The 20333-nt window shown below is 32.6% G+C and overlaps 2 protein-coding genes across 2 annotated transcripts; both read left to right on the forward strand.

Moving 5' to 3' along the window:
- The first annotated feature begins 9966 nt into the window (after nucleotides 1-9966).
- Nucleotides 9967-17575, forward strand: LOC107459184 (DEAD-box ATP-dependent RNA helicase 16). Its single transcript, XM_021128003.2, has 12 exons — nucleotides 9967-10109; nucleotides 12959-13215; nucleotides 13459-13614; nucleotides 13712-13801; nucleotides 13965-14093; nucleotides 14445-14545; nucleotides 14914-15028; nucleotides 15405-15536; nucleotides 15944-16009; nucleotides 16245-16418; nucleotides 16614-16709; nucleotides 16904-17575. The coding sequence occupies exons 2-12, from the start codon at nucleotides 13036-13038 to the stop codon at nucleotides 17099-17101; spliced, it is 1437 nt and encodes a 478-aa protein (XP_020983662.1). The 5' UTR covers nucleotides 9967-10109; nucleotides 12959-13035; the 3' UTR covers nucleotides 17102-17575.
- LOC110274159 (DEAD-box ATP-dependent RNA helicase 16) lies at nucleotides 17463-19286 on the forward strand. Its single transcript, XM_052251604.1, has 4 exons — nucleotides 17463-17470; nucleotides 17669-17706; nucleotides 17990-18198; nucleotides 18793-19286. Exons 1-4 carry the CDS (start codon nucleotides 17463-17465, stop codon nucleotides 18865-18867), a joined length of 330 nt encoding a protein of 109 aa, XP_052107564.1. The 3' UTR covers nucleotides 18868-19286.
- Nucleotides 19287-20333: the final 1047 nt, after the last annotated feature.

Genomic DNA, 20333 nt, shown 5'->3' on the forward strand with positions numbered 1-20333 from the left:
GGTAGAACGAAAGTGGTTGTCAGGCACGCGTTCATAAGTTGAGAATGGTGATGAGTGTCAAGGATCATCACATTTATCATGTTGAAGTGCGAATGAATATCTTAGAATAGAAACAAGCGTGATTGAATAGAAAACAGAAATAATTACATTAATCCATCGAGACACAGCAGAGCTCCTCACCCCCAACCATGGGATTTAGAGACTCATGCTGTAGAAGATACAAATTCATATGTAAAATGTCATGAGGTACAAAATGAATCTCTAAAAGTAGTTTTTATACTAAACTAGTAACCTAGGTTTACAGAAAATGGGTAAAGTAAGATAGATAGTGCAGAAATCCACTTTCGGGGCCCACTTGGTGTGTGTTTGGGCTGAGCATTGAAGCTTTCACATGTATAGGCTATTCCTGGCATTAAATGCCAGCTTTGGTGCCAGTTTGGGCATTTAACTCCAGCTTTTATGCCAGTGCTGGCATTTAACGCCAGAAAAGGGTAGAAAATTGGCGTTAAAATGCCAGTTTACACTATCAAATCTCGGGCAAAGTATGGACTATTATATATTGCTGGAAAGCCTAAGATTTCTACTTTCCAACGCAATTGAGAGCACGCTAATTGAGCTTCTGTAGGTCCAGAAAATCCATTTCGAGTGCAGGGAGGTCAGAATCTAATAGCATCTGCAGTCCTTTTTCAGCCTATGAATCAGATTTTTGTTCAGGTCTCTCAATTTCAGCCAGAAAATACCTGAAATCACAGAAAAATACACAAACTCATAGTAAAGTCCAGAAATGTGATTTTTGCATAAAAACTAATAAAAATATACTAAAAAGTGACTAAAGCATACTAAAAACTACATGAAAATACCACCAAAAAACGTATAAAATATCCGCTTATCATAATCTTATAAAAAAATGAAAATAACTTCATAACTATTTTTTTTCTTAGAAGAAAACATGACTTAATAAATATAAAGTCTAATTTAAACAACTATAGATAACTAAAATAATTAATAAAAAACAGACATAAAATTTATTTTTTTTTGTTATTTGGTACAAAAATAAATATAATAAAATAAATTACTGTTTTCATACATAATGACATAAAATTTAACATTATCCTTTTCTAGAGTCATCTATATTTTTAGTTTTTATCCTTATATTATTTTTATGCTTTATTTTAATTTTATTAAACAAAAAAGTGTTAATGTCATTTAATTTTAATTTTTAACTTTTATCATAAATAAAAATATGAGACTTTGTATGCATTAGATAATAAAGAAAACTCATAATAGAAAAAGTTAAATTTACTCTTTCGTTATATTTATAGGAGTGTAGATGATTCACGTAACAGTTATGAGATTTTTTTTAACTTTATTTTTAGAGTAGTATTCACTTTGTAATTATTATGAACTAATATACATGCACGGTGGTAACTAATTGTGATCGGAGAAAAGATAGAAAGAGAATAAAAAACTGAGGAAGGAAGAGAGAACAAGCCAATCTAAAAGTAGTGGTGAGGCATACTAATGAGCGGATAATTTATACGCTTTTTGGCATTATTTTTAGGTATTTTTAGTAGGATCTAGCTACTTTTAGGGACATTTTCATTAGTTTTTATGCTAAATTCACATTTCTGGACTTTACTATGAGTTTGTGTATTTTTCTGTGATTTTAGATATTTTCTGACTGAAATTGAGGGACCTGAGCAAAACTCTGATAGAAGGCTGACAAAGGACTGCTGATGCTGTTGGAATCTGACCTATCTACACTCGAAATAGATTTTCTGGAGCTACAAAACTCCAAATGGTGCGCTTTCAACGGCGTTGGAAATTAGACATCCAGAGTTTTCCAGCAATATATAATAGTCCATACTTTATTCGAGATTAGATGACGCAAACTGGCGCTCAACGCCAGTTCCATGCTGCATTCTGGAGTCAAACGCCAGAAACATGTCACGAACCAGAGTTGAATGCCAAAAACACGTTACAACTTGGCGTTCAACTCCAAAAGAAGCCTCTGCACGTGTAAAGCTCAAGCTCAGCCCAAGCACACACCAAGTGGGCCCCAGAAGTGGATTTCTGCATCAATTACTTACTTCTGTAAACCCTAGTAGCTAGTCTAGTATAAATAGGACATTTTTATTATTGTATTAGACATCTTTGGTCTCAGTTTTAATCTATTATTCATCTTAGGAGACTATTGATCACGTTCATGGGGGCTGGCCTCTCGGCCATGCCTAGACCTTCATCACTTATGTATTTTCAACGGTGGAGTTTCTACACACCATAGATTAAGGGTGTGGAGCTCTGCTGTACCTCGAGTTTTAATGCAATTACTACTATTTTCTATTCAATTCAGTTTATTCCTATTCTAAGATATTCGTTGCACTTCACCATGATGAATGTGATGATCCGTGACACTAATAATCATTCTCACCTATGAACGCGTGATTGACAACCACTTCCGTTCTACCTTAGAACGAGTGCATATCTCTTGGATTCCTTAATCAGAATCTTTGTGGTATAAGCTAGAATTGATGGCAGCATTCATGAGAATCTAGAAAGTCTAAACCTTGTCTGTGGTATTCCGAGTAGGATTCAGGGATTGAATGACTGTGACGAGCTTCAAACTCACGATTGTTGGGCATGATGACAAACGCAAAAGAATCAATAGATTCTATTCCGGCATGATTGAGAACCGACAGATGATTAGCCGTGCTGTGATAAGAGCATTTGGACCTTTTTCATTGAGAGGATGGGATGTAGCCATTGACAACGGTGATGCCCTACATACAGCTTGCCATGGAAAGGAGTAAGAAGGATTGAAAGAAGGCAGTAGAAAAGCAGATATCCAACAGGGACAAAGTATCTCCATATACTTATCTGAAATTCTCACCAATGATTTACATAAGTATTTTTATCTTTATTTTCTGTTTATTTATTATTATTATTATTCGAAAACTTCATAACCATTTATTATCTGCCTAACTGAGATTTATAAGATGACCATAGCTTGCTTCATACCAACAATTTCCGTGGGATCGACCCTTACTCACGTAAGGTTTATTACTTGGACGACCCAGTGCACTTGCTGGTTAGTTGTGCGAAGTTGTGAAGAAAGTACTGAGTTAGTAGATGCGTATACCAAGTTGAATGCCATTATTAGAGATCACAATTTCGTGCACCACATACATAGATAGATAATAGTAAGAAAAAAGAATAATAAAAATAAAAATTAAACATTCTAAAAGAATAATAAAACTGAAGGTAATTTAAAATGTTGAATATAAAATTATAAAAAATAAAATTTTTAAGATATTTAAATTATGCGAGAGAAAGAGTGATTTAAATATAAATTTTTATATCTGCTTTAACTTAAATATAATTGAGAAATAAATAAATTTACAAATATTTATAAATTTTTATCTTCATTGTTACACATAGTAACAACGCAATGATTTTAGTATTATACTATACCTAAGTTAATTTAAATTTAATTATTCTATATATTAAAAAAATTAAATAACTTATAAATTTTATATTTAATTATTCTATACAAAATTTTTGAATGCTTGATATCTTAAATTTTTTTTAAAATGATAAAATATGACTTAACAAGCAAGTATGGAAAATAAGTATCTATATAATAGTTATACATTTAGATATCTAAATTAAATCAAATAAAAAAAACAATTCTTTTAATAAATCTTTAACAGCTCAAAAGTTAACATAATAGATATGTATGGATCAAAGTGATAAATAAAAATAAGAGCTGCGATAATGATATGGTGGTAATTGATTGTGGTTGGGATTAATAAAAGAAGAAAACAAGGAAGGAGAATGAAACAAGACAACATAATTATAAGAGAAAATGATAAGATGTATAATAAAATTAATATGATAAGATGATATAATCAAAATAAAAATTAATCATTTTAAAATAATAATAAAATTAAAAAAATTAAAGATATTTAATATAATATTAAAGAAATAATTTTTTATCTATTAGAATTATGTATATAAAAAAGGATATTTTGAATATAAATTTTTAAATTTACTTCAAATTAAATAGGATTAACAAAATAAATAAATTTAATATATAAATAACTAATTTGTAAATAATATTAGTAAATCTTTATCTTGATTTCATTACACATAATAACAACATTTTTTTATTTTTTAATTTAAATTTATTTATTTTATACTTTCTACATATATTAAATATATTTTTTTAACTCAATAGAAAAGCGGCTGAACAGGCACGGCAGTGCCTGTTGAGCCGCTAGTCTGAATAATAGTAATCATATTATTGGAACGACAATAATATATTTTAAATGATTATATTTTACTGTGTATAATTATTCTTTAGAGATAAATAATTCGTGAATATAAAAATTATATTAAATTGGTAGCATAATAATTATATTAAAAATAGTAAATTTATCAATTTAAATTTATGTAGCGAAGAAATTGCCACTTATGATATATCTATTTTTTCGAAGGAAAAGTATTAAAAATATATCAAAATTATATGAAAATTTTTTTTGTTATACAATGAAAAAATTTAAGTTACAATTATATTATTAAACATATATCTATTATAATTTTTTTTAATGATACGGCGGGAACATTTTACTTATTCTTATAATAATATTATTTAGGACAATAATAAAAGGTTTATTGAATCAAAATTTAAGAAAAAATAAATTACTATTAATTAAATAAATATACAGGAGTCCTACCTATATTTATTACCATTCGGTCTATTATTTGAATCAGTTTCGCTGTTATTATAAGTATCTAAATATCTAAATATTTAAAAAAGTTGTTATTAAATTAAAAATCATGTATGTTAAGAACTTAAGAGTACATTCGATAGATAAATTATAGATAAATAGTACTAAGAATACATTAATATAGAGATATTGTAAAAATAATTCAAATTAAATGGCAAACTAAATTGTAAAAAAAAAAAGTTAAAAAAATATACCAAAATTATCCACTAAGTTTTTTGTTACATAGTCAGAAAATTTAATAACAAATATTTAATAAACATTCAACATATATAGTTTTCTTATAATAATACAGCTATAAACATTATTAAATTATCTAATAATTGAGATTATAATTATGTAAAGTATATTAAGACAATATAATAATATCTATAATAATATTATTTAGGCCAATAATAAAAGATTTATTGAATCAAAATTTAAAGAAAAATAAATTATTATTAATTAAATAAATATAAATATACAGAATTCCTACCCATATTTGGACCATTTGGTATATTACTTGAACTAATTCCGCTGTTATTGTGAGTATCTGTACATTTAGAAAAATTATTATAGCGTAAAAAATAATTCATATTAAATGATAGAGAAAATCTCTACATACAAGTATTTTGGGTTTATAAGCTTTACAAGTTTGAAGAGAACGAAACCCACTAAACACGCTGCTTATGTTACGTACCTCTTTAACAGACTTTTAAATCAATTCAAATCAATTATAAATATATAACTTCTATTTTTCAAAAGATTTCGTTTCTTTTTTCGAGTTTCTTGCCAAATTTGTTGGATCTCCTTCATGCATTCTCTCTTTGCTTCGTTTTTTTTTTCAATTGTCAGGTTCCTGAAATCAAACTTTGAAATCATTTTGAAGATATTGGAACTTCAGAAATACACCCAAACGATTACAGAAATACACCCAAATGGTTACAAAAATACACCCAAACGTTACAGAAAAGATTACAGAACTACACCCAAACAGTTACAAAAATACACCCAAAAGATTACAGAAATACACCTAAAGGATTTAAGAAATGCACCCAAAACAAGGGGAGACAGTTTCTTCTTGAAATCTTTTAATGTTTTGCTGGTTAAGGATGAGGCACATGGCAGAGACAATCTAGAAGAACAGTAAAATAGTACCTTGAATAATATTTTTTCGTTTTTTTGGTGATTTTTTATGGAGATTTGTATCTTTTCTTCTTGATTTCTTCTACTCTTCATGAGGAGTTGGAACGTTTCTACAGAATCATAGTTTTTTTTGAATGTCCCTTGAATCTTGACGGTTTGCGTTTTGATTGAGAAAGAAGAGGAAGAGTGAACGTGTTGTGGAAGGGTAATTAAGGCGCGTGCGTTGGACGCTTGATTCTAAAAGAGTGGTGTGCGTGTTTTTTTTCTTGGACTTGGAGCAACTTGTATAGCTTGTAAGCCAAAAAGGCTTGTATGTGTAGCTGGACTGTAAATGATAAACTAACAACATAAATTTATCAATGGAAAGTATAACTTAGAGTACCTAATACAGAATATTGATGAGCGGGTATGGGTGTATTTGTGATATCTTGTAATGATGTTGTCATGTTAGTTAGTCCACTCGATGTATCGATTTGTTTTTCTCGTCTAATACTCTTTCGGTAACTGGCACGCCTTCTGGCAAGGTGTTGCTGCCTCTGTTCTTCACTCATATTTTGTCTTTGTTGTCTGGCATAGTCTTGCCAAGTTCGTCGACCACTTTCACGTGAATCTTCCATTGGTATGTTGTCAAATGTAATTAATCAAAGAAATATATAAACACAATTATTTAATGACGAAAAGCAAATTACAGTAGGTTTTATGTTATATTTAGGTGAAGTGAGAAGGATGTAAGAGAAGATGGATGAGAAATAAAAAAAAATTTCTATTATGGAGTAACCAATAATGTGAAGTGAGAAAGATTAAGAGGAGAAATTGGTATAAATGAAGATGAAGTAGTGAAAATTTTGTAACTGACCTATACTAAAGTATTATGCAGTAACATGAAGTGAGAAAAATTAACGAGAGAAACTGGTATCCTATTTGCGAAATAATTATAGAAGTTACATTGACATGAATGTGAACGTGAATGAAAATGAAGTAGTGAAAATTCTGTAACTAAAAGTAAGTTATTAGAAAGGATAGAAAAGAAAAAAATTTTGGACACCAAAATTAATTTTAGCATTATATATTGTTATAAATTATATATTGTTATAAATATCTCTATCCCCTTTCTAGCATTCTCTTCTACAGAGTAGTCATGGAACTTTTGGCAGACATAGTGTACTTTTTCCATGATATATGGGTAGCCATTGGTATAAAGAGTATATATTATTGAAGTGCGTGGTTCCTTTTTTGTATTCCGTAAAGTTTTTTATCCGTTTTATTTGATTTTAAATTTTATTTGCTTATTTCTGAAAACCTTCTTTTTTTTGTTATATAAATTGTTTCTTTTTAAATAAGATTTTTCCGATTTATTTAGCTAAATTTCTTTTAGTTAATTTGAGAATATTATAATGTTGTCTTAAATGTTATTGTTCCGGAATATTTACTATAATAAACATTTGAATTACTTAACATAATTAAAACCAATCAAAATTTATGGGTCTTCACTTCACCTATTAAGTGGTGTAAAATACATTATTATCTTTTGAAAGGAGAGAGTGGCGTGGAGGCACAACACAAGGACAAAGCAGTGAAAAGAATAATTTTAGTTAAATTTAGACAACTCAAATCAACAAGTGTCATTATTGACCAGATAAAAAAAGCAGCTAATAAAAAATTGACATGCCTTGTGATGTAAATTATATGTTGAGTAGGATGAGTTGGTTAAAAATCATTAATTTTGATAGATATAAAATTTTTGTTTTGATTTCATAAAAAAAACCTCTTATATAAGATCATTATTTTTTTTTAAATAATAAGTAACACTTTCTAAGTTAGAGATGGTACCAGGACAGGACGAGGTGAAAGATATTTTTTCGTTTTTCATTTCTGTCCTGAATTTATTTTTCATCTCAGCCCTAGATTCGTTCCTTATTTCCACTCTAATTTCCGTCATGGAAGAATATTGTTCCCCATTTTTATTTTCCACAGATTTCCATTCTTTACGGGACCTCATTCTCCATTTTTCTATATTAATCATTTATATGAAAGTTCTAATAAAAAATAAAAAAAATCAGAAACCATTATTACAACATACAAGGACATAGTCACGTAACAGTGAAAACGAGAAAGGACATCGCAATCAGAGACAATAAGGCAGCGATCGGGTGACGACACAATATGCACTGAGCAAGAGTGGTGAGGAGTATGGTTGTGACGCTATAAAATATTGAGATTTGCGAGTTTTGGCCTTTTGGGATGACTGGAGAGTGGGACGACATAGTGTTAGTATTATGGAGAGAAGGGAAGACACTTTGGAAATTAGGGTTAAGTTTTTCAATATATATAGTATGTGAAATGACTAAAAAATTTATATTAAAATTATTAAAGATATTTAAATAAATTTAAAAATTCGGAGATTAGTCAAGATGGGGTAAAGATCTTCATTTGGGTCCCCACGTCTGTCTCGAAAGAATTTTTGTCCCATCCCCATCTCCATAGAAAAAAATTCTTCGTCTTCAAATCTCTATTTGAGACAATCTTCATGAGGATTTGAGTTTTGCCATCCATATTCTAAGCTGCTAATTTAATTCTTAAATTTTAACTAAAAAAAAACATAAACTTATTTTCATGGAAAATATCTAAGCTTTCATAGATGTGATGATATAACTGATGACCCTACACTTTATTGCATTGTTATTAAATTCAACTCAATTTGTCTGATTCGATCGGAAACTTGTTCACTCGATCACTTGACTAAGTTGAGTACTCGTTGGACCGTGCTCCCATCCATAGTTATTAGAATTGGACCGGATTGACCGATTCGACTGAAAAACTGATGAACTGGTGGTCTGGCCAATTCGCTTGGTGGATTGGACCGAACTTACAATTGAACCGGTCAACGATAGTCAAACCCATTGAGAACCGACCGGTTCGCACTTCAGACCGCACTGAACCCGTGCGGGTCCACGATACACGGAGCTCTCGTCTATCTTACTTCTTAATAATTTATGTGATAAAAATTAAATATATAATAAACCATCAATAAATTTTTATTTTTTTATCCTTTTAAGCATGGATTAACATGGATACCAAACAAGTAACAACACATAATATACAAACATATTGATATATTAATATTGATTGTGTTATCTTTAGTTTTCCCTCATTCATTTAAATTGATAAAGTATTTTGTACTAGTGACTAATTTATTATTTATTTTTGTACCATAAATTATATCTAAGAATTGTATTTGATTATCATTAATATATTTTTTTAAAAACATGCATTTAATTTTTAATTTTATTTTTATAATTTTATATTTTTATTTAATTATGACCGAGTCAACCATATAAATAAGTGACCCATTGTTTGAATCAATAACCCAATAACCCTGTCATATGATCGGATTAATTACCGATTCGATTCTAATAACTATATTTCCATCAGACTCAAAGAGACTTGAGTCAACCTTGCGGGTTTTGAAAAAAAAAGAGTGACCCGACTGATTTATACAACTCAGATCGGGTATTTTTTTTAAAAAAGAAGAAACTACATCCTGTACACTAGCCTCAATCCAAAACTCACCAAAAAGAAAAAAATCAATATTTTGAAAATTGAATCGGACCGATCAATCAGACCGATTCAACTGCGAACCGGCAACACTAGCAGTTCGGTCAGATATGTAAAATCGTTGTTTAGAAAACCGGTGAGAAACGGTTAAACCGGCCAAGAACCGGCAGGTCGGACCGAACCTGAACCCGCCCGGTTTACACAAAAACGGAAGCTCCGTTTCTTTCTCGCTTTCTCCCTTTCTTTCTTTCATTAAGATAGAAATAACACAAACCCAGCCAAAAAAACCCTAGCACTGTAAGCCTACACCACCGCCGCAAGGAGTGGCATACTGACGCCGTCCGTCGCACTCAAAGTTCTCCATCCGTCCGTCTATCTAGCTTCCCTCGTGCTCCAAGTCTTCAACCCCTGTTCGCTGTCACCGATCGCGGCTGCTTTCTTTCGTTCAGCTGTCGTCTACGTTCGCGTTCTTCAGCTGTCGTCTTCGTTCGCTTCTTCGGCGTTCACCGTTCGCGTCCACTAGCCGTTCACCGTTCGAGTTCGCATTCGCGTTCGTCTGGAAGCCACGTTGCTCTGCTTCAAACTCTGCGACCAACCCGCGCGCTCCACCTAGTCGTCGAACTGCTCTCTTTTGTCGCCGCCGTGAGTTCCCTAAACCCGCCACCAGACAATACACTCACACAACACCAATACTCTGCTTCAAACTCTGCAACTTCTGATTTCCATTACAATAAGAAACTATTTGATTTGGTAGTGGTTTGGATTTTTCATAGACTGAATTAAAGTTACAATAGTTATGTTCTCTTCTAAATCACATTGATATTAAGCCTTGAATTCTCTTATTTCGTTTTAATTTTGCCGCACTCAACATGTTTGATAAAATGCTTTAACCATATTTCTGGTAGGTTTTATAATTTCTAGCTTTTAGAAACTTAGTAAGTTGATTGCATGTGAAATTAGAATAATTGGATCTTAGTAATTAGGAAATTTTAGCTGCACAAATAGCATCTTTGCAAAAAACATATTAGCATGATGATTCCACTTGCATTAGTGTTCTTCTGGTAAATTTTAACTGTTATTGTGAACTTGTTAATTTGCTAATTGTTCTTGTGTTGTTATTCTGTTTTTCTTCTGTTACTTTTAATTTTTTTTTGTTTTTGTTGTGATTTTCTGTTCTTGATTTAAGCTGTGATTGAAGGTTCTTTGGTTTGGGTATTCTTCACTTTCCTGTAAGCTTAGCTTTTAATTCTTTGAGCATACACGTATCAAATCATTGTTTTCAGCAATGGTGATTTTTAGATTTTTTTTGGGTTGCTTTGTTTTAAATGTTCCTATTGTTGTTGTTGTGTTTTTGCTGTGATTTAAATGTTCTTTTGATTTTTTTTTCCCGAATGCCCAGTCAGTACTTGGTTGACTGGTTATGCTCACTGATTGTATTTGATGATAAATTTTAAATTTATAACTCTATTACTGCTTTACTGTCTGTTTCTGTAGTTAAATTTTATTAAAGTTTCTTGAATTTGCACTGCCTATGTTACTGATTCCCTGTTCCTTCATTGCTTTTTTTTGTTGTTAATCATTGTGATGAGCTTTGTTAAAATTGGGTTGAAAACTGTTAATCTTTCCTCATTTTTCACTGTTCTAACTTCTGTTCTTATTAAAAAATTTGCAATTGGTGATCTTTTGATTTATTATATGTTTCATGTTTTCATTGTTCTGTTCTTATGAAGAAAAAATTTGCAATTAGTGATTGTATGATTCATGTTTTGATTGTTCTGTTATATAAAAAAAATTCTGTTTTCATTGTTTTGTTCATTGTTTGGTTGCACTGTCCCTGTTCTTGATCTCTGCCGACCTGCTACCCGTCCTCCGTGTTGGATTTTTTTGTTTCAGGCTTTGTTGTGTTTTTGTTTCAGCCTCTGTTGTGTGTTTGTTTCAGGCTCTGCTGTGTGTTTATTGTGCAACACTAGCATTTTTTGTTTTACTTTTTGACTTAACTACATTAAGACAATATTCTCTATCTTTAACTTGTGCATTTTAATTCAATCCAGCTATTTTTAATGGAAGTATAATTATGTTAATTGTCAGCAAATTTGCAGCAAGTCATTGCATATTTTGATGATTAATTACATTTAATTGGTGATATTTTATGTAGGGTTTTAAATTTCAAAGATATTTAGAATGTTTATTTATAATTTATTTATTATTTTATTATGGAATGGTTTTTCCGGTTGAACCATGGTTAGATCGGTTGGACCAATAAACTAGTGAACCAATGACTAGAGCGATTTGATGACTGGTTCGGTTTTCAGAACCTTGGAAAAAACACCAAAACCCTAGCTCTTCTAACTCATCTCACCCTGAGACTCTCATCTCTCCCTCAATTCTGAGATTCCAACTCTCTCGTCTTTCTCACTGCCTAGCCCTTTACACTTGCCGCCGTCTCGTCGCTCGTCTCAATCACACTCGCCGGTGTCTCGTCGCTCGTCTCGCGGCCTTCCTCGTCGTCTCACTCGAGTCTCGTCCCTGGGCTCCTCGCCGGCGGCGGCAGAAGCAACACTTGGGATCCGCTTGCTTCGTCGCCTTCCGTGCGCTCGTCGTCTTCTGGTTTCGGGTCGTTGCCATTGCCGTGGACCGTGGACCGTGGACCGTTGATGAGTCTCTGCATCATCGCTTCCCCTGTTCTCTCTTTTTCAGATTTCCCTTCATGTATTTTGAGATGTTGCTGAATTGCTGATTAATTAATTTGCCTTGATGCTAATCTAAATGTTGCTGTAAATCATGAGTGAACTTGGATTTGTTGAATTTGTTGTAAGTTGAATTTGTTGCTGAAAATATCACTGAGCTAATTTTTTGGTTGATGAAAATCATCACCGAGTTGAATTTATTGCCAATTATCATCACTGAACCTTGAATTTGTTGCTGTCTTGCTGAAATAATTACTTAGCTAAACCTTTTGTTGCTGTAAATCATCTTTGGAGCTAAATTTTTTGTTGCTGAAAATTATCATGGTTGAATTTGTTGATGAAATTATCAATGAGCCGAATTTGTTGCTGTAAGAATAGATTTGATTCTTAGTATTGATTCATTTGATTCTTACATAGGTAATATTGAGTTGGTATAATTAGTTGAATTTAGTTTTTGATTAGTTTGTTAATTATTCCAATTTGTCTTGATGCATTTGATTTACTTAATTGTGTTATGTTTTGCTCTCTTCATTTAAATTGAGAAAGTATTTTTGTACTATTGACTAGTATATTTTCTATTTTTGCTTAGTTATGTTTAAGAATTGTTAATGTGTCTATGAAGACGTTTTGAATTTTTAATTTTAAGCTTATTTTTTGCAATTTTGTATTTATATTTAATTGTGACTAGGTCAACCGATTCAACTAGAAACCCATTGGTTAAACCAGGGACCCGGTGACCCAGTCGTATGAACGGGTCGATTGCTGTTTCGGTTCTAATAACTATCCCTTATTGTTGCTTATCAGTTTAAAGGTTCGCCGTCGACTATAAGGCTAGAGTGCTGCCATTAGTGCAACGTCCATTCCCGAATTGTGGTGCTGTGATGGCGGCGACAACAACCGAAAACATATTGAAAGAAACAATGCAGCGATACGAAGAAGATGCAAGCGACGATAAGAGCTTCGAGGAGCTCGGTGTGGACGCTCGTCTCATTCGTGCCTTGCTCAAGAAAGGAATCGACAAGCCCACACCAATTCAGAGAGTCGCTATTCCACTCATTCTGGTCACTCTCTAGCCCCTTTACTTCTAATTGTTAGTTAGCCAGTTAGTTAGTTAGTCAGTTATTAGTTACAATATTATATATTATTGTCAGTGGCAACAACTTTCTGTTTTGCCGAGTTTTGATATAGCTGGTTGGTTGGTTGGTTAAGTTAGTTAGAAGTTGGTTAGGTTTTTCGAGATTCTATGCATTCTGCAATGTAGGGTCTCCGATTGGGGAAGCTCACTAGTTCATTTGTTTTTTTAGGAAGGTAAGGATGTGGTTGCTCGTGCGAAGACGGGTTCTGGGAAGACGTTTGCTTACCTTCTCCCCATGCTACAGAAACTATTCGCTAATGTTGATCGCAAGAAGCAGGCACCCAATGCTTTTGTTCTTGTTCCGACTCGCGAGCTGTGTCAACAGGTTGGTTTTCTTTAGCTTTGTTAATGTTCTCTTTATGTGTGTGTTTTCCTTTTTCGTTCTACTTTGCTAATATGTTTCAATTGGATTGTAACTTCAGGTCTACATAGAGGTTGTGTCACTCATTGAGTTATGCCGAGTTCAACTGAAAGTCGCCCAATTGAATAGCAATATGCAAGCTTCTGATCTGGTTAGTGACCATGCCTTCTTTTTTGTTATTGTTTCTTCATTATCACTAGTTTCTATGTGATGCCATGATGTGTGGAAATTTTATTATTTTGTTTGTAATTGTTAGTTCGTAGTGCATGCTGCATAAATCTTATTGCTATTTTTGTTCTGCATTGGGTTTGCAGCGTGCAGCTCTGACTGGACCTCCTGATATTTTGATATCCACACCTGCTTGCCTAGCAAAGTGCCTGTTTGATGGTGTACTTCAACCAGCTTCCATTAATGCTACGCTTGAAACTCTAATTCTTGATGAGGTGAAATCAGATGTAGCATATTGTTTGTATAGTATCTAGTTGTCCACATTTTATTCTTAGTTGAACATTTTCTAGGACAGCTGTCGGTTTCTTTCTTCATATTTGAGTACTTTATGTTCACACTGGACTTCGATTGCATTTTGCAAAATCTGACCTGCTATGTGTTGACAAGAATAACTTGATTAGACGACTAGATACCTTTTTTTTTGGTTTCCATGGTTCTTATCAACTTTCAATTTCCAAATACTGGAAATATCATTCTAATCCAAGTTAAAGATGAATAATCCTTGATTGTGCTACTCATTTTTGCATCTAATGAATGATTGATTTTCTCAATTCTTGTGCTTCCAGGCAGATCTTCTGTTATCATATGGATATGAAAATGATATAAAATCTTTTACGCCTCATGTACCCAGAAGTTGCCAGTGTCTTCTTATGTCCGCAACATCAAGGTGTGTTATTTTGCATCATCAGTGTTTCTGCCACTTGTCATGTTTGTTTTGCTCAATTATTTAATTATCATGAGCATGTACATCTCTCATTCTTCAATTCTTTGTTTTTGTTGTGCTTGAATCTTTTTTCATTATATTAGATAATAGGTGACTGAAAACAGGTAGGTACATTCTTGCACTTTTGTAAACACCTTGATTACTATAGCAAAATTGGCTCAATAAAATTTTGTTGGCAAGTGTTTTGTTGTTTAAGATCATTGATCATTCCATGACTTTATTCTAGGACTGATCTTACATTGCATATGTCTATGGTTTAAGTTCTATTCAATTATATTGATTTGTTTGAGACGTACTATTGACTCATTCAGTACTGATGTTGACAAACTAAAGAAGTTGATTCTACACAACCCATTCATTTTGACTTTGCCTGAAGTGGGAAATAATAAGGATGACGTGATCCCAAAAAATGTTCAGCAGTTCTGGGTGAGACATCACTTTCTTCTCATATCTTTGGTATTATGAAGTAGTTGGGATTATGTTAATTCTTTTGTGCATCTGCAATAATATTGCATCACATATTCACTCACATCTGTGTACACTCTAGAAATGGGGATGATCTTTAATGTTTATATATTTATTTGATTTGGGGTGAGAAGAGTTTTAGTCCTTGAAAATAAAATCGTAATTTGATCCATTCACACTTGGGAAAAATGTTAGGCTTGTTATCATTTTTTTTAATTATCTTACATGTCACCTCCATGGAGGGTGCTTTTCCTTTTTGCAGGTGATTCCTTACTCATTATTATTACTTTGGAGTTAATAATCCTTTAACATTTTTCATCAAATATCTTTTTCTCAGATCTCGTGCCCTGCCAATGATAAATTGCTCTACACCCTTGCTGTTTTGAAGTTGGAGTTAGTGCAAAAGAAAGTTCTGATATTCACTAATGACATAGACATGAGTTTCAGATTGAAATTATTCCTAGAAAAGGTATACACAGTTGTTCTTATGCACTCAATGAATTGAATCCAACTAATTTTATGTTAGTTACATCATGCATGTCATACACGAATGTTAGCACATATACATAATATTGTATTAGACTTGCATTGACTTTTGTACAGTGTCAGTATAATGGATAATGAATAAAATTTTTATCTCACTTATTCCTTCTTTCATTTTTTTATCAAAATGTTTTGGATTAAATTTTAAATCAACCTGTAGTATCTTGATGGAGTTTGTAACTGTTAGGGTTCTATCTCTTGCTTCTCTACCTCATTAAAAAATTCCTCTGCACCAATGCTCATGGTCTAAACCCTAAACATTTAGACTTGAGTTGGGATTATTTTGTTGTTGTCATTGCTTCCTCTATCTAATTTTTCCCATGTTTTTTCTAGTTTGGGATTAAGTCTGCTGTTTTAAATGCTGAGTTGCCACAGAATTCCCGACTCCATATTCTCGAGGTATGCAATATTATCCAGTTTACTTCCTCCTTTTTCTGTTTATTTTATTTTATATTTTTAAATGATTGCTGATATGTGCATATGGCTTTTGGCACTTAACATAGCACTATGGCTTTTTCTTCCAAGTGAAGAATTAGAACTTAATAAATATGTTTTCTTAAGATGTGGATTTTATTATTATTATTTGTGTGGTTTATATTGTTTCTCATGATTTTGATATATCTGAATTTATCAGGAGTTCAATGCTGGTCTGTTTGATTATCTTATTGCAACTGATGTCAGTCAGTCGAAGGAGAAGGATGAAGCACCTAAAGAAGGCAAAGGATCACGAAAGTCTAGGAAACATAAACTTAAACTCGATTCTGAATTTGGAGTAGTAAGGGGAATTGATTTCAAAAATGTATTCACGGTAATCAACTCCTCCCTTCTGTGTATTTGTCATAACTATCTATTACATATTTGACATTGTTGCTCTGCTATGCCATTTTAGAAAGAGTTACACAATTGTAAATTTAATCTTGTGATTATCTCTGCATTCCATGGGAAAATGCTCTGTATACTGAACAATTGGTTGTTAATTTTTTCCCTCCTTCTTGATGGACAGGTTATAAACTTTGATATGCCTCGAAGTGTTGCAGGATATGTACATCGAATTGGACGTACAGGAAGAGCATATAGTTCTGGTGCTTCTATTTCTCTGGTGAGCTTATCCGACAAATAAAGCCTGCTTTTTTTCAATGAGTGAATTTGAAGGCGTATATCCTTTATCAGATTAGATTTGTTTGTTTGTCCCTTGTCCTGGTCCACCGGGTATACTAGAAACTAGAAAAGATTAAAGGTGCACCAGCTACGCATTCCTGGCTAATTTATCTGTATGCCTTTGTTTCTTCATAGGTTTCAACAGATGAGATGGAAACATTGGAAGAAGTAAAAGCTTTTGTTGGTGATGATGAAAACAAGGGCTCAAACACAATTGTGGAGTTTCCTTTCCTCACCAAGAATGCAGTTGAATCTTTGCGGTATAGGGCTGAGGTGATTTATCATTTCCTATTTTCCTTTACTCTTGAAGAAAAAACTTGTAAACAACCATAGCAATTCATTAATGCTTCAAGTAGTTAGTCTTTGAGTGACATGATATATTTTCTACTTCATTTTGATTTAAATTCTAGTTTAAAAATGGAATTACTTATTTAATTTGTTACATAATTTGTGACTTTAAGAAAAAGGGCAGCCCAATGCACGTTCCAGAGAATGGCTGCACCTAAAGGCATCAGGGACTGCTCCCAATAATTGTTGTTCCAACTTCCTGGTAGAGTTTGTGACTAAATTTAGAAAAATCGTTGTGTGCTTGTCGTTTCATTTGTATCTTAAGCTTGAGAATATTGATTGACAAGCCCGGTGTGTCTTTCTGCCATTTCTATTTTTCTTTTACTTGAAGATTTAGTGTATATGCATGTCATGGTATATTCACGGCATTAGAAAGATTTAGAAAAAAAATCTTCCTGTTCTTTTATCTGATTTTAAGTGTATATGCATGGCATTCCTAATTATATTTGGAAATCATAGTTGCTTTTTTAGATAATATGTTTATCATAATGGCATGCTTGTGATTCTAGCTGTGTTATCTTTCTAATACGTTTGTTTGCTTTTCTAATTTAGGTTGAAGGCCCACTTTGAAAGTAATCCAAGAGACTTAGGTAATGAAAATAAGATTTGGATCCTCTAAAGTTTGAATTTCACTTTAGAGAGTAAAGTGTGATCTCTCACTATTTATTTCATAGGTGGGACCAAAAATAAATATGAAAGAGAAACTATTCAAGGGTAGAAGATCATACTTTACTCTCTAAAGTAAAATTCAAACTTTAGAAGATCCAAATCCATGAAACTAATTGATTTTCTTGTGCCTGTGATGGGCACTTTTACATTTATATCTGAAGAAGTTAAATATTAAGGTTTCAAATTGTAATTGGGGTTGAGCAGATCTGTTGAAACATGACAAAGTTTTAAGCAAGAATGCACCTCCTTCGCACCTGCGTGATGTGCCTAACTACCTATTAGACAAGACCACCCAGGAGGCAAGGAAAATGGTCAAGCTTGCAAGTGATGCAATGGGAAATAATAATCGTCGCAAGGGATTCAAGAGAAAACCAAAAACAGGTGGAGACCCTTTGAAGGCTATCTCTGCTGCGGTATGATAACTTTACCTCCCATGGATCTTACATCTTTCCTAATTTGTGTTCATTTTCTATCTCGGACAGTGGGAGAGAGTGCAGTGGGGAGAGGAGGGAGAAACAACAGGGGAAAAAAAGAAAAAATAAAAAACAGAGGAAGACGCTTTAAAGATAAATTTTTGTAGTGTTTGGTGCAACGACAGTTTTGTTGTTTGGGGTGAATAAATTTTAATATGCTTGAGCCTTGAGCCTTGAGCCTTGAGCCGACACTATTGGATGGGGACGTATTAGTAATTATATAAAATTTGGAAAGATTTTGTAATGTTAGGATATTCTAAGGACTTGATTACCGGATCTTGGCAAATGTTAAGACTTATTTAAAAAAAATTTAAAACTATATGTACTTAGTTGAAAATTTGGTCAAATCATTGGGGCTTACAGGTTAATTAGAAAATGAACACAACCACTAGAGCCGTTAGATCTTGTATGGATTTGTTTGTGTTAATGTCAATATAATACTTGTTAGATCTCAGGATAAATTTCAATTGTGTGGAGTTTTTTTTTTAGTTATTTTTGTCCAATATGATATTTTATTTAAATATCTGTCTTTAGGTATCAAAAAGATCGCACAAAGGTGGAAGCCACAACAATAGCGGTGGTAGACATAAGCACAGAAAGACCGACTGATTTATTCTAGAGTCTTGTAGCAGGCTCCACAATTTTGTTGTAATTTTGGTTCTAAATAGTATTGTAATTGTCGTGAAATTTAATCTAAAGCCAAAAGATTTGATTTAGACGATTCATTTCATTGACTGATAGGAAAAGGCAACATTGAAGCAAATATTATACCAAAAACAAAACATCAATGCGTTATTTACGCGTTTTACACTAAACAACTGTGTAGGACTTTTAACTTGTGCATTTCTATTAGACAGTAAAGAAGCTGACATATTAGATTTAGATGCATTATTGCAACATGAGCATTTCGATGGATGACTTTTGGTTGTCGATTCACGTCAAGTTTTTGCTTCTATCTCGATATTTCTCTTGTACATTTTAGGATTTTTAAGTTTCCAAGTAGATCCAATTCATCAATTATTGAACAGTTCATTATTGATTCTATGAGAATTGTTATGAAGACCTTTCATTTGCTTTTTTACAGTGGAAATCTTATTTTCTTTTTATATATCCTAATTTTTGGCCTAATTCTTCTTATGATCTATCTTGGTTCTATTATCTTTTCAATAAGTTTAGTAATGAGCATGGATTCTGATTTATTAACTATGCTGCATTCTTTTGTAGCTTTATGTGCCGACAACAATGAATAACAAAAAAGTGAACCCAGTTTTAGAGGAGATAGCCCATGGTTCCCTTTGAGATGAGAACCAGAGGGGTGGGAGTGGGATTGGGGGTAGGGAAGAGAAAGAAGCGGTACTAGAGGTTAAACCTTAGATCTATCTGATTGCAAGAATGACAGTATTTTCACTTTTTGCCTTGCCTTTTGATGTCAATACCAAAGCTTCCCTGATTCTTGTTAAATAAGATTTAATTTGGTATCTGAATTCTTATTCGATAATTAGGTTATTAAACTTTGAATATGTTGAGTTTATTCCTCGAGTTTTATAACTATAAATTAAGTTGGTCTTTTTGTTATCAATCTAGTTAAATTATATATGATTAATTGGCATTTGTATTATGGGGGTTGCTACGGTGATGACACCAACTTCATCTTCATGAGATGGAGGAGTATGTCCATTGAGAAATACGGAGTGTCCCTCTGATGTTGATTCGTGAAGGTACTCAACTAATTCTGATTTGTCGGTCTCTTTTGCCAGGAGCAACTGCAGTAGGTTTTGTTTGAGAGTTACTGTTAACTTGTCGGTGAGTTGTTTTGTTAACGTAGTGAATAATTTTTTATTAGTAAGATAAAATTAAGTTACAAAAAATAAGAAACCAAAATGAGAAAAGAAAATTGGATTGGATCGGATTGGGACAATACTAGGTTGATATTAATTGGGCTATGCTGTGTAGTGGACACCCAAGTGCGAAGGATGGGATGGGCATGGAGATTTTCTTTTTATGGCAGGGCAGCGTAGGGAAGAGAAAAAGGGGGGAGGGGGAGAGGGAGAGAAACGGGGTTTTGTTTTGTTTTG

Source organism: Arachis duranensis, chromosome 7 (genome assembly GCF_000817695.3).
Source record: "Arachis duranensis cultivar V14167 chromosome 7, aradu.V14167.gnm2.J7QH, whole genome shotgun sequence".
Classification (NCBI taxonomy): Eukaryota; Viridiplantae; Streptophyta; class Magnoliopsida; order Fabales; family Fabaceae; genus Arachis; species Arachis duranensis.

Excerpts from the sequence above, each read along its gene's own strand:
- LOC110274159 (XM_052251604.1), top strand. Across the intron at positions 17,707-17,989 it reads AAGTAATCCAAGAGACTTAG|ATCTGTTGAAACATGACAAA; the intron begins GTAATGAAAATA and ends GGGGTTGAGCAG. Across the intron at positions 18,199-18,792 it reads TGAAGGCTATCTCTGCTGCG|GTATCAAAAAGATCGCACAA; the intron begins GTATGATAACTT and ends ATCTGTCTTTAG.
- LOC107459184 (XM_021128003.2), top strand. The coding sequence starts at position 13,036 with ATGGCGGCGACAACAACCGAAAACATATTGAAAGAAACAATGCAGCGA. Across the intron at positions 13,802-13,964 it reads ATATGCAAGCTTCTGATCTG|CGTGCAGCTCTGACTGGACC; the intron begins GTTAGTGACCAT and ends TTGGGTTTGCAG. Across the intron at positions 16,710-16,903 it reads CTGGTGCTTCTATTTCTCTG|GTTTCAACAGATGAGATGGA; the intron begins GTGAGCTTATCC and ends GTTTCTTCATAG.